The 12,132-nt window shown below is 27.8% G+C and overlaps 1 protein-coding gene across 2 annotated transcripts; it reads left to right on the top strand.

The window, feature by feature from the left end:
- The first annotated feature begins 2,716 nt into the window (after positions 1 to 2,716).
- LOC129320921 (oxysterol-binding protein-related protein 4C-like) lies at positions 2,717 to 9,986 on the top strand. 2 transcript variants are annotated; one of them, XM_054966601.1, is made up of 8 exons: positions 2,717 to 2,876; positions 3,003 to 3,161; positions 3,345 to 3,590; positions 5,813 to 5,909; positions 6,840 to 7,131; positions 7,243 to 7,345; positions 8,865 to 9,141; positions 9,744 to 9,986. In XM_054966601.1, the coding sequence occupies exons 1-7, from the start codon at positions 2,874 to 2,876 to the stop codon at positions 9,114 to 9,116; spliced, it is 1,152 nt and encodes a 383-aa protein (XP_054822576.1). In that variant the 5' UTR covers positions 2,717 to 2,873; the 3' UTR covers positions 9,117 to 9,141; positions 9,744 to 9,986. The 2 variants fall into 2 exon arrangements, with proteins under 2 accessions (XP_054822576.1, XP_054822575.1); XM_054966600.1 differs by lacking the exon at positions 9,744 to 9,986 and having other exon boundaries at positions 2,718 to 2,876; positions 8,865 to 9,702.
- Positions 9,987 to 12,132: the final 2,146 nt, after the last annotated feature.

Raw genomic sequence — 12,132 nt, forward strand, 5'->3', positions numbered from 1 at the left:
AATTAAATAGTGAAATTGATGTGCATGTAATATATTACATATATATATATATATATATATCTATATATAAGTCAGCTTGTTGGACTCATAGATTAAGTTTTAAAAAAATAGGTTTAACTTATTTAACTAAATAGGTTTAATTAAAAATTTAAATTTAACTTGAGCTTATTTAGTAAGTAGGCTAGCCTGGACTTGATATAAATCAAGTTATAGGCTTTTGTTAAAAGCTTGGTGCATTTTTACCATTAAGGGAACCCCTACTTGCCATTGCCCCCAAATATTTCATTGCCAACCATTATCTCATGTGCTATCATCTCATTTTCAGATTCACACATAACAAATACCAGCACATTAAAGAGAAATATTTAAAAAAATTAAAAATATCACGTCATTTATAATCTATTCAATAAAAATATAATATTTAAATGGCATTAAATATAAATTAATTTACTATTAATAATAGTAGAAAAAAAGATAAAAAATTAAATATATATTTTGTTATTTAAATAAAATAAATTTAAAAAAAGTCACATAAAATTTTATCTAAATTACTTAAAATATTTAATTAAATGAATTATAAATAATATGATACACCCAACCTTTACATATTTCTACATGTAAAATTCCTTTTCAGTGTGTGGGCTCGATGCACCACACGTCTTGGCCTTTCACGTCTCAAGACATGATCGAAGTTCCTCATTGAAACATCATATTTAATTTCCATGCCTCCCTGAATTGTGCATCCAATTTAATGCAGAGAAATGGGAGAATGAAAAAAAAGTCTCAAAAAAATAATTTAAATTAAGTATTAAGTATCAAAATTTAAAAATTTATAAGTTTTACTTTAATTTTATAACTTTATTGTGATAAATTTATAATGTGTATTTCAAATTTTAATATAAAAATAAATTTATTTATTTTTCATCCATGTTAAAGTTTATAAAATAAAGTATAAATTTATCATAACGAAGTTATAAAATTAAGATACAAATTTTTAAATTCTTAGAGCTTAATACTTGATAATTTAAATTAATTGATCATCTTAAGACCTATCTATCATTCTCAAATTATAAAATATGTATAAAATATAATTTATTTTAGATGTTTATGTTTATTTTATTAGAATCCTGGAATTTTTTTAAAAAAACTAATATTTAAAATTGGAGATAGTATCATTAATGAATTCAAAATTTCAAATTGGGGTTGAGTTAAACTGTAAAAACACAAAAGCTTCCTTATTATGATTTTATACATACTTATAATTATAATACTACCTCTATAAGGAATATATACATTTTTAAAAAAGTTTTATATTTCAATATATAAAATATTTTACAAAATTATAGTTACTAGTAATATCTATCAAAGTTACTTTCTATTAGAAACAGATAAATAGTATCCGTAAAATACCTAAAATATTAAAATATGCAATTTTAAAAAATGTTATATTTAAAAGAGATACGAAGCATTCAAATGTAGGGAAATAGGTTCCACAATAAATTGTTTATCACAAGTGTGGGGCCCATGTGGCTCCAACCTGTTAATTCTCAAGCTGTCCAAATGAGTTCTTTATCTCCACTCTGTTTAAGATATGCGTGGCTATATTGATAGCCATTCAAGATAATCCCCCGGTCTACATGATACTTTCTCAACTCCAAAATACATTCAAGGAGCTTTTAATAATAATTCATGTACCAATAAATTTTTTTAATAATACATATCTCATTCTAGAAAAAAATTATAGATTTAGTATATACTCCCTCATTTAAAAATATAAAATATTTTTAATCAAATCTTACCCTTTAATAAAATAGTTATCTACTTTTAAATTAACTTTATCTTTTTATATTTATCCTTATTAAATACCCTACAATAAATATAAAGTCATTATCAATAGAAACACTTTTAATAAAAAAAAGTAATGGTTACATCTCAAAAAATTAAAAATACTTTAAATTTTTGAACACCTAACTCTTTAAAAAATATTTTATATTTTTGAATGAAAAGAGTAAGTTTTAATATTCTGCATTTACACCCACAACTTACCTTTATGTTTTTTTTTTGCCAGAAATCAACTTTTATTTTCAAAGACACCTTATGCAAGGTACAGTCGGGACCATTTCCTTTAATATTATATCTTTGTAGGATTGGATAATTAGTAGACGTTTAACTACTTTTCTGGCCAAAATGAAAAAAGAAGTTCAACTACTTGGAAAATATTTTTTTTCCCTTTGAGAAGTAAAAACACGGGTTGTTTTTGCCTTCATTTTTCACAAGTTTATTATTAAATGAGTATTTCTCAAACCCTTATTATTACATTTTTAAAAACGGGAGGAATATTTCTTAAAATAGTTCCATTAAATTATTGCAAGTTTTACTAACTTAAAATCCTTCAAGTCTTATTTATAAGACACTTTTTAAAAATAATTTTTAGTTTAAAATATATAACACCTTACAGTAATTAAATCAATTTTTTTTAATTTTATCCTTTTTTTCATTATCATGAATGTATTTAATATAGTTATTTATTAATTAAAGTCAAAATAAAAATGAGAGTATATCTCACTTTTTATAATATTAATTTTTTTTAAATGTATGAAATAATTGAAAATGTTTTATAATAAGTATAAAAAAAATGTTTAATCTTAATCAGAAAAAAAGTCCTCCTTAATGGCGAGCTATCAACTGCCTTGAACCTGAGTCGTCACTGTTTTCATGAATTTGGGAGAACAACAACTCTTGGCTTTTTCATATTTTTTTCCATCAGATAATATATAATGCCTCAAATAGGCATCCGCTTCCTTCCTTAACTACTTGCTTTCTCAAACTCTCCTTCGTTCCTTCGTCTTCTTCACCTTCACCTCAACTTTCTAATGGTAATCTCTCTCTCTCTCTGTTGATTTTTTTTTTGGTAGTTAAGTTGAATAATATGGCTTCTTTAAGTTTTGTTGATGAATTTCAGATATGATTTGTTTTAAGGAATCTACTAATAAACGATGCAGGAGACAGAAGGGGATAATAAGGTGAGAAAAGTGATACTGGCTAAGCCTTTTTCACTGGAAGCAGAAGCTAATAATGATTATTCAGCTCCCAATCTTCTCCGCCGCATCTTGTCTCTTTTCTCTCATGTCCGCCCTGGATCCGATCTCTCTCACTTCCAGGCATGTCTTCTACCCCAAGTCTATATTCTTCTTATATAAATATATATATATATATATATATCCCTAAAAATATAGTCCAGAAGTAGCGATGAACAACCTGGTGAGCACCGAAATTGAGTGGTTAGCAATGTTTGCATGCGTAATGTACGTACGGAGGATTGATTTGTGTACGATTGATTGTAGCTACCAGCAACGTTCAACTTGCCAAAGTCGCACCTGCAGTGTTATGGGGAACAGATATACTGTACGGCGACGGACTTGCTGGGGAAATGCAACGGTGGAGAGAACCCCTTGGAAAGGTTTATAAATGTGGTGGCCTGGACCATTTCTACCACGCGTCCTCTTGTGATTGGAGCTACTCCTTATAATCCCATTCTCGGTGAGACTCACCATGTCTCTCGCTCCTCTCTTCATTTTTTAGCCGAGCAGGTACCTCCTTCTTTCTTATTATTATATTTGTTATACTCCTTCTTATCGAATTTGGATCTAGTAAACAGCTTAATGAGTGTTCCATATACCACAATAATAATCATTTGATTTAATTAAATAATTATAAAATATTTTATTATATAATATTTATAAAATATCAAATCTCAAATTTTTGAAAGGGGTAACATATGTCAAGAATATTTTAATCATGAAAATTATTTTAAATTTTTAAAAAGAAATATATCTTAATAATTTTTAATTATTAATGAAATTCAAATGGTAATTGAAATACTTATTAAGTAAGTGGACTTCGCTACTTACATAATCCCAATTCCCTTCCTATCCTTGATATAAAGTAATGTTAATCAACTTCTCCGTTATTAAAAATGTTAGTTAGAACCTTAAAATTATATAAAAAATGTAACTCTCCAATTTTATCTTTCCTTGCAATTAATGACCATAGTAATTAAATTATTATCTAGGAATTCAAATCATATACTAAATAAACAAGGATAAAATTAGAAAAGAAAATTAATTACTCTAACTGAGTATCCATTATGGCTTAGGAAAAAGCTTATATATTAAGTAAAAGGAAAATTAATAAAAGTTGGCCTAATTAATAAGAATTTAGCTTACAACCTAAAAGATTGTTGGATTAAATCTCTATAAGTACTCTTTAAGTTTGAATGCATGCCTTGGTAAGCTCCCAAAATTTGACTCATCTAAATTTTTGTTTATTAAAAAAAAAGTAAAAGGATTGACTATCTTTCTCGGTCTTTTTCACTATGGTAAAGAATAAAATACATTACCAATATGTACTCCCTTTATTTTAAATATAAATAAAATTTTAATATGATTTATTGTTTTTTATTGGCAAAATAATAAGTTTAAGTAGTATTTATAACATTTTTTATTAATTGCCTTTCATTGAATGATAGCATCATTAAATTAAAAAATGAAGGATTAATCATAAAGAGATTTTAGTCTGAATTTTTTAATTTTAGACATGATTATTAAAATTAATCAATTTTTTAAAAATTGTAATAGGTAGTTAACATTTCTTTATATTTGAAAACCAAATGAAGAAAGTTTAGCTAAACCTGCTACTAAAACTGTGCGTTTTGATAGTTATTCTGACGCCACGTCATTGGTTCTCGTACCTGTTTCTCGATATCTCATGTACGGCTGCCGTCAATCTAATAATTTTTTGCATTTTGACTAATCCATTTTCATTATTTAAAAATATTTGTTAGTTAGAAAAAAAATTTAAATACTCTCCTGACTATGTGATGGAACTTGAAAGAGGTTCGAAGCAGAAGGTGACATTAAGAAAGAGAAAGGAATGTGAATGGTTTTTGAGAATGACAGCGAATTTTAAAAGTATACTAAATATGTATATAACTTTTATTTATGTAAATTTATTTTGTGGAAAGATAAACAAACTCTTATTGTTATGCCTAATTAAAGACAGTTCTTCTAAAATATTTTTCACATACAAAGTTTGAATTTTTGATTCTGTTTAAGGTGAACCTGCTCCTTTCCCTTTATTCAACCACAGTTTTTAATTTTTTTTATATGATTATATGAACAAATCTAATTTGAATATTTCCGAACTCAATTAAAGGTAATCATTTCAAAAACATTTTTTGAATTTACATGGTTTCAAATTCAAAATCTTATATTTATCTGAGCATAACTATTAAAAAAAAAAACACATAAGATTATAGCTAACGATGAACTCAGCACATGATGAATATTTTTGTGGAAAAGTCCAAAAAGTAAAATCTAGTGGGCATTGGCCCAAACCCAACTTGCCTATGCCACGATTCCCGAATGAGTATTATTTATGAGGGTATATTTATTAATTTAATTGCTTTGTTTTGTCTCCTAATTTTCTTGGTTATAAAAAATACTGCCTCCATTTAAAAATAAATAATATTTTTAAAAAATTAAATGTTAAAAAATATAAGACATTTTTAATCTTTTGGGATACAATCATTATTTTTTTTTTCAAAATTGCTCATATTAATAATGACTTTATATTTATTATAGGGTGTTTAATAGAGGTAAATATGAAAAAGTATGATTAGTTTGAAAGTAAGTAATTACTCTATTAGAAGGTAAGATTCTGTTAAAAATGCTTTATATTTTTAAGTAGAAGGAGTATTTATTTATTTAATTTACCTTCGTTCTTTGCCAATGTTTTCTTGCTTTCATTTTAGGTATCACACCACCCTCCAGTTTCAGCACTCCATGCAACTGACGAGAAGGAAAACATAGAAATTATATGGTGCAACCAAGCCGTTCCAAAGTTTCATGGTATCTCTTCTTTTATTTTTCATAACATTATTTTGGAAAAATTACAAACAAGTCTCATATAAAAAATTATTTATGAATAAGTTTCATAAAATTTTGAAAATATACTCAAATCTGGTGGGACTTAATTGTAATTAAATTATCATTTAAAATGATACAAATGTCCAGAACTCTCACCCCTTTTACCAGTGTTGACTGACCACCATGTGGTCATTAACCAGTCACTGCCTAGCATTAATTAGATAAAAATATTTTTATTAAAATCTTAATACTTTAATGTTTACAAGTTAACATTACATATTAGCAAATATACAAGTTAGGCTTATAAATTAAGATGTTTAACTTATAAATTTGAGAAGATAACTTGCTAAGTAAGAAGTTTGAGCTGTAAATCTTGAAGAATTTACTTACAAATATGTGATGTTTGACTTGTAAATATAAATAATTCAATAAAAATATTTTTTTTAAAAAAATTATTTTTGACTAGCCATTGATCAAAGCTAGCCAATGACTACAGTGGTTGATCAACATTAGTTAAAGGACAAGAGTCCAAGGGTATTTGTGTTATATTACATGATAAATCAATTACAATCAAATCTCATGAGACTAAGTATATGTTCACAAGTTTGTAAGACTTATTTATAGACAATTTTTTTTATATGGACCTATTCATAATTTTTTCCATTATTTTTCTATGTGTATATGTATAACTCTTACATTAACCGCGTGTCTTATGCCAAATTTTGTAAGAAATATGGCTGTGGTATAAAATCTGACGCTCACTGAGGAGAATTTCATGTTCGAATTTTGCAAATAGGAATTTTTTTTTTCAAATATTTTACTCTCAATAATAAAGACAAATCATCATAAGTAAGCCGAATGCGGATCAAAATTAATAAGAGTTATAAAATGATGATGATGATGATCATGCAGGGACTTCAGTGGAAGCTAAAGGGGTGGGCAAAAGGACGTTGAAACTGATGAAGCATGGAGAAACTTATGAGATGAATTCTCCAAATCTCTCTCTTAGGTTCCTTCCATTTCTTGGAATTGATTGGGTTGGCAATGCTAGTGTACGATGCAGAGAGACAGGATTTGTGGCTGATTTATGCTACAAAAGTCGATCTTTCTTAGGTTTCAAGGCAAATCACAGATCCATCAAAGAGAAGATTCTTGACTCTTCCTCTTCCAAAGTTTTGTATGATCTTGATGGCCATTGGGATAGGTCATGATTTTTCTTTTATGTTTCTCCTAATATATAAGTCAATCTTTAAAAAAATTGCTCATATAAAGCTAAATATATGCATATTATCTAATGAAATTTCATATAATGCAGAACTATAGCAATTAAGGATACAAATGATGGGAGAGTTCGAGTAATCTATGATGTAAATGAAGCCATTTCAGGCCTCCAAGCCCCTATTGTCAAGGATTTGAAGGTAATAAATTTTTCTCTATCTACGTTTTGCTATGTTATTATCAGAATTTTACATTTAAAATAAGGATTAAATAGAAAATTAATTCGCTCTTAAACTATAAGTTTAGGAGAGTCTCTAAACTATTTTTGATATAATATTTTCCTTCAACATTTTAAAATAGTGCAGTATTGCCATTACCATTAAATAAATATTAATTTGGATCGTCAGTTGATCAAAAAATTATAAAAAGGAACTTAAAAAATTACAAACAAGGACCCTATAATAAAAGTAATAACTTTTTTTATGATTTTGATGTCATTTTTTTTAAATTTTTAGTCTATGGTCAAAATTAACATTTGTTTATTGTATGGATAATATTGTACCATTTTAAAATTTTAAAAGGGAACAATACACCAAAATGAGTTTAGGATTATAAACGCTCCTAAACTTATGATTTAAAAGCAAATTTGTCCTTTATTCCTAAAAATTAATAAACTAAGGCTTGCATGCTTATATGGTTATGATTAATTCTCTAATTATTTGATGTGGGACTATCATACATATAATAGTTATAAATTATAACATCATATCAAAAAAAGAAGGGAAAATTAATATGTAGATGTTTATAGTTTTTCTCAATTTTGAATTAACTTACAAGAATTAACAAATCTAATAGATCAAATTAGCTTCAATTAAAGTAAAATAAACTATTAGGACCTAATTCAAAATTGAGAAAAATTAGAAGGATTTGCATATTAATTTTTCCGAAAAAGTTAATGTACACACGCCTAGTGCATATATATCACAATATATAGTTATTTTCTTTGATTCTATTCATAAGGTATATTTTAAAAAGTCCATTTAATCTTATTTATAACTTAGGGTGCATTTTTTTGAGTAATATTTAAAAATTTAAAATTATCCTTCATGAGAGACAAAAAGTAACATGGCCTCACTTTTTAAATATTTTTTTTATATATGAACATATTTAAAATTTTACACACTTTTATTTCTTTTCCTTTTTTGCATTGGTATTGAAGAGGTTTGTAGGAATGATTTTATAAAAGGAATAAGAGGGAGCACAATATATTCTAGCTTTTATATCATTTTTCTCACATGTGTTATTCAAAAACAACAAGAAGCCTTATCTCATTAGGTTTGGTCAACTATATGAATTATATAATGTCATTGTGCTTTATCATTTATTAAACTTTTAAAAATATTATTAATTAAGAGGTCTTAATCAATAACTTTTAAAAGTGTTTTCTTTAGCCTTATTCTACCCCTTTTGACAGGGTTTAAAATTATCTATTACATTTTCTTTATAGATGACTCATGTGGTCTTTTTTAAACATGTTCAAATCGTTTTAAACGATTTTCTATCAATTCTTATGTTATTTAAAAACAAAAAACAAAAATATCATACAAATGTTTCACCATTAGATTTAAGATACTTAATTACATTATGATTGCACTTTTGGTGAGGGTGTGATGAGTACGATGATGCTGTTTATTATGTGGATATATCATCGTTCATCAGAGTGTGTGGCCAACCGAATCAGCGGCTGTGTGGAGTGAGGTTAGTGAAGCCCTAATGAGAGGAGAGTGGGACAAAGCAAGTGAAGCCAAGAAACGTGTTGAAGAAACACAAAGAGAGCTCCTCAAAGAGAGAGAATCAAGAGGACAAACCTGGACACCTAAGCACTTCACTCTTTCTCGTACTCAAGAAGGTTCTTGGGAATGTTTTCCTCTTCATCAGTGGGTCTCTCCTGCCCCCATCACTGCACTCTAGTTTCCGTCTTTGACTGAAAACTAAGGTAAGGTTAATTGGAAAAGGAGGTATTGTGAGACTCGTATTCGTATCATCTCGTATCTAGTTAATTTCATCACGTATGTTTTAATCTATTTCATCAATGGATATATATCATCATGCATGCATGCGCATGGCGACTATAGAGATGATGGAAGTGATCATTGCACTTCATTCTTGAAATAATCGCGGCTAGTTGTTTTAGGTTAATATGACTTGCTTTAATTTGGATATATATGAACTTTATATAAAGACGGGCAGTTAATTGGTTCCATTTATTACGTGACTGTAAAATTCAGAAAGATGCAATGAAGGATGATGACATGTACAAATCCATAAGAAAGATGCAAGGAGCTGAACTACTCTATAGCTAGATTTATGCGTAATTTGTGATATTTATATTTGGAAAAGAATTGTTCAAGAATCCTAACATCAAAACAATGCATGGTTTTGGTAATATGCTTATTTATTACTTATGGCGACACTTCTCTATATACAACGCATGTTACCAATTAATACAAAGTAGTTAGTTTGCACATGGGCGGATTGCGTAGAGCCCTTGTCTAATATAATGCCCAGCTTAAAGGATGAACGTGCATGCATTTGCAGCCTTTTACCCATCCGTACTTGTTCGATGTTCTAGCATTTCAGCCGGCCGGCCATCATGGGACTGCCCTATCTAAGGGGTGTCGCTACCGTGTCCATGATGATGACATGAAGAAAACTCAGGTCTTAAGATGTAGGTTTAAGGGTTATTTTTATCCCTAATCTGTATATAAAAGGTTACAAAATGCTACTACATTTAATTATTAGTTAGTCCTGTCCTTCAATTTTAAAGATTTTATTTATCATCACTATAACGTTAAAAACATTTAATATTTATTAGTCATTAGTGGGTCTAATTATTTTTTAATATTTTTATCATATTAAGGGTCATTGTTATTTCCCAACTTCTTTTTTCTCCTCGACGCAAATATTTTATTCTAAAAAATATTAAAAAAATAATATGAGGCTTATTAATGGTCAACTAATAGTGAGAATATAGCAGGGTAATCACAGAGGAAATTTTTAAAGTTGAGAGGTAAAATTGACCTATTTACTTGAGTTTAGGGCACGTGTGACCTTTCTCGTATAGTTCAGAGATAAAAATAATTTTTAATCCTAAAATATATAGAGCATATTCTTAATTAATAAGTAGAAAAAAATCCATATAAACAAGCCAAAGTGAAAAAAAAATGAACAATAAAAATTGAAATAAAAATTAAACCCCCTCACTCCTCAATTCGTAAACAACGTTGTATAATGTGCATGCATGTGAAATGTGTGTGTGATGGGACCAGGCTAAATGGGCAAGGCAACGTACATTATCTAAAGACGCCTAAATTATTTCAAACTACTTTCCTTTGTGGGTTGAATTGGGCAATTTTTCATTAGGCAGGGCTAGGCACATCAAATAATCGGGTTAGATGAACGCCCCAAAAGTAGCACTTTAAGGCAAAGGTATCACTTGGGAAGTCATGAATATTAAATATAATCACAAGCAATGTATAAATTTATGATTCTAAATGTTTTCTTTTACATTTGTGATACGTTGAAGTGTAGATTGTTGAGTCGCAATACAAGTGTTTTGGCTTTAAGGGTTAAGGTTGTCAGTGTTTCTTATTTACGAGTGTAGACTGTTAAGTGTAGATTGAGGTGCATGGGAGAAGGAAGCGCGTAAAATTAAAAGAGGAGGAAAATATGATATTTTTAAGAATATAAAATGGTCAAAAAATTTTGAGTCCTCTAATCTAATAATGAATTTTATGCTTCTTCACAATAAAGGTTAAACTTATTTAACAATCCTTAACTTGATCCTCTCTAATTTTTTCACTTTTAATTTATATTATTTAAATTAAATTTATACTATTGAAATTTAATATTTTGTATAATTAATTTAAAAAACATTAATACTTAAAAATAAATTTATAAAAGTTAAGATACTTGAATATAATTTTATTTTTATATGTTTAAAACATAAAATTGGAAAATGATAAAAATTGCAATAGTTTAAAACATGCGGAATAAATCCTTTAAAATTGAGAATATATTAATTTTATTGAACTTGGTCTTTTTAAGAAGAATAGGAAGATTTTATATTTATAAAAATTAATAAAATGAGCAAAAATATTAAAAAAAACAAATCACGTAAATTTAAAAATTTTAAATTTAGAATATTTACGTAGCCCTAAAACAATATTAATTTTGTGATAATTATAATTGCATAAGAATTATTCAAGAATCCTAACATCAAAGCAATGGTTTTGGTAATATGCTTATTTGTTACTTACGGCAACACTTCTATATGTATAGTATTATCAAAGGCAATGCATGCTACGAATTAATACAAAGTAGTTGGGCTCGGCATGGACAGATTGCATAGAGCCCTTATCAAATGCCTAACTTAAAGGATGAAATGTAGCCTTTTGTCCATCCGTACTTGATGAATATAATATCTTGAAGAATTTAATCCTTAATTAATTGAATAAATAAAGTTAATTAAGTAAATTAATATAATATACAGTTATAGAGAAATGACCAGTGTTTTAGGTCATAATTTCACCACTAAGAATGAGTCAAAGTGAAGTTGAGTCATTCAAATATCAAAAAATAAGAAAAGCAAAGAAAAATAACTCTATGTCACATGATGCAGCACATGCACGAGATGCCACGACCCATGGGCCATCAAAAAATAAGAATCCCCTCTCTATATCACATGCCACGGAGTGTGGTATAGGCGCCATGACACATAGTATATTTTCTACATAAATAAGACACGAAAACAGACAAAAAAATAGAATAGAAACACAAAGATAAATAAAGAAGCTCGTGGAAACCTTTGCTAGAGCTTTGGATTTAGAAGTATTGAGAGTGTTTTGAAGCTTCTTAACATTATAGGTAAGACTTTTAAGCTCTTTCCCTCTCTTCCTCATGCATTTTCTTGAATTTAGAAGTTAGG

Source organism: Prosopis cineraria, unplaced genomic scaffold, assembly GCF_029017545.1.
Source record: "Prosopis cineraria cultivar Desert tree isolate PC_DT_omini unplaced genomic scaffold, ASM2901754v1 PC9, whole genome shotgun sequence".
NCBI lineage: Eukaryota > Viridiplantae > Streptophyta > Magnoliopsida > Fabales > Fabaceae > Prosopis > Prosopis cineraria.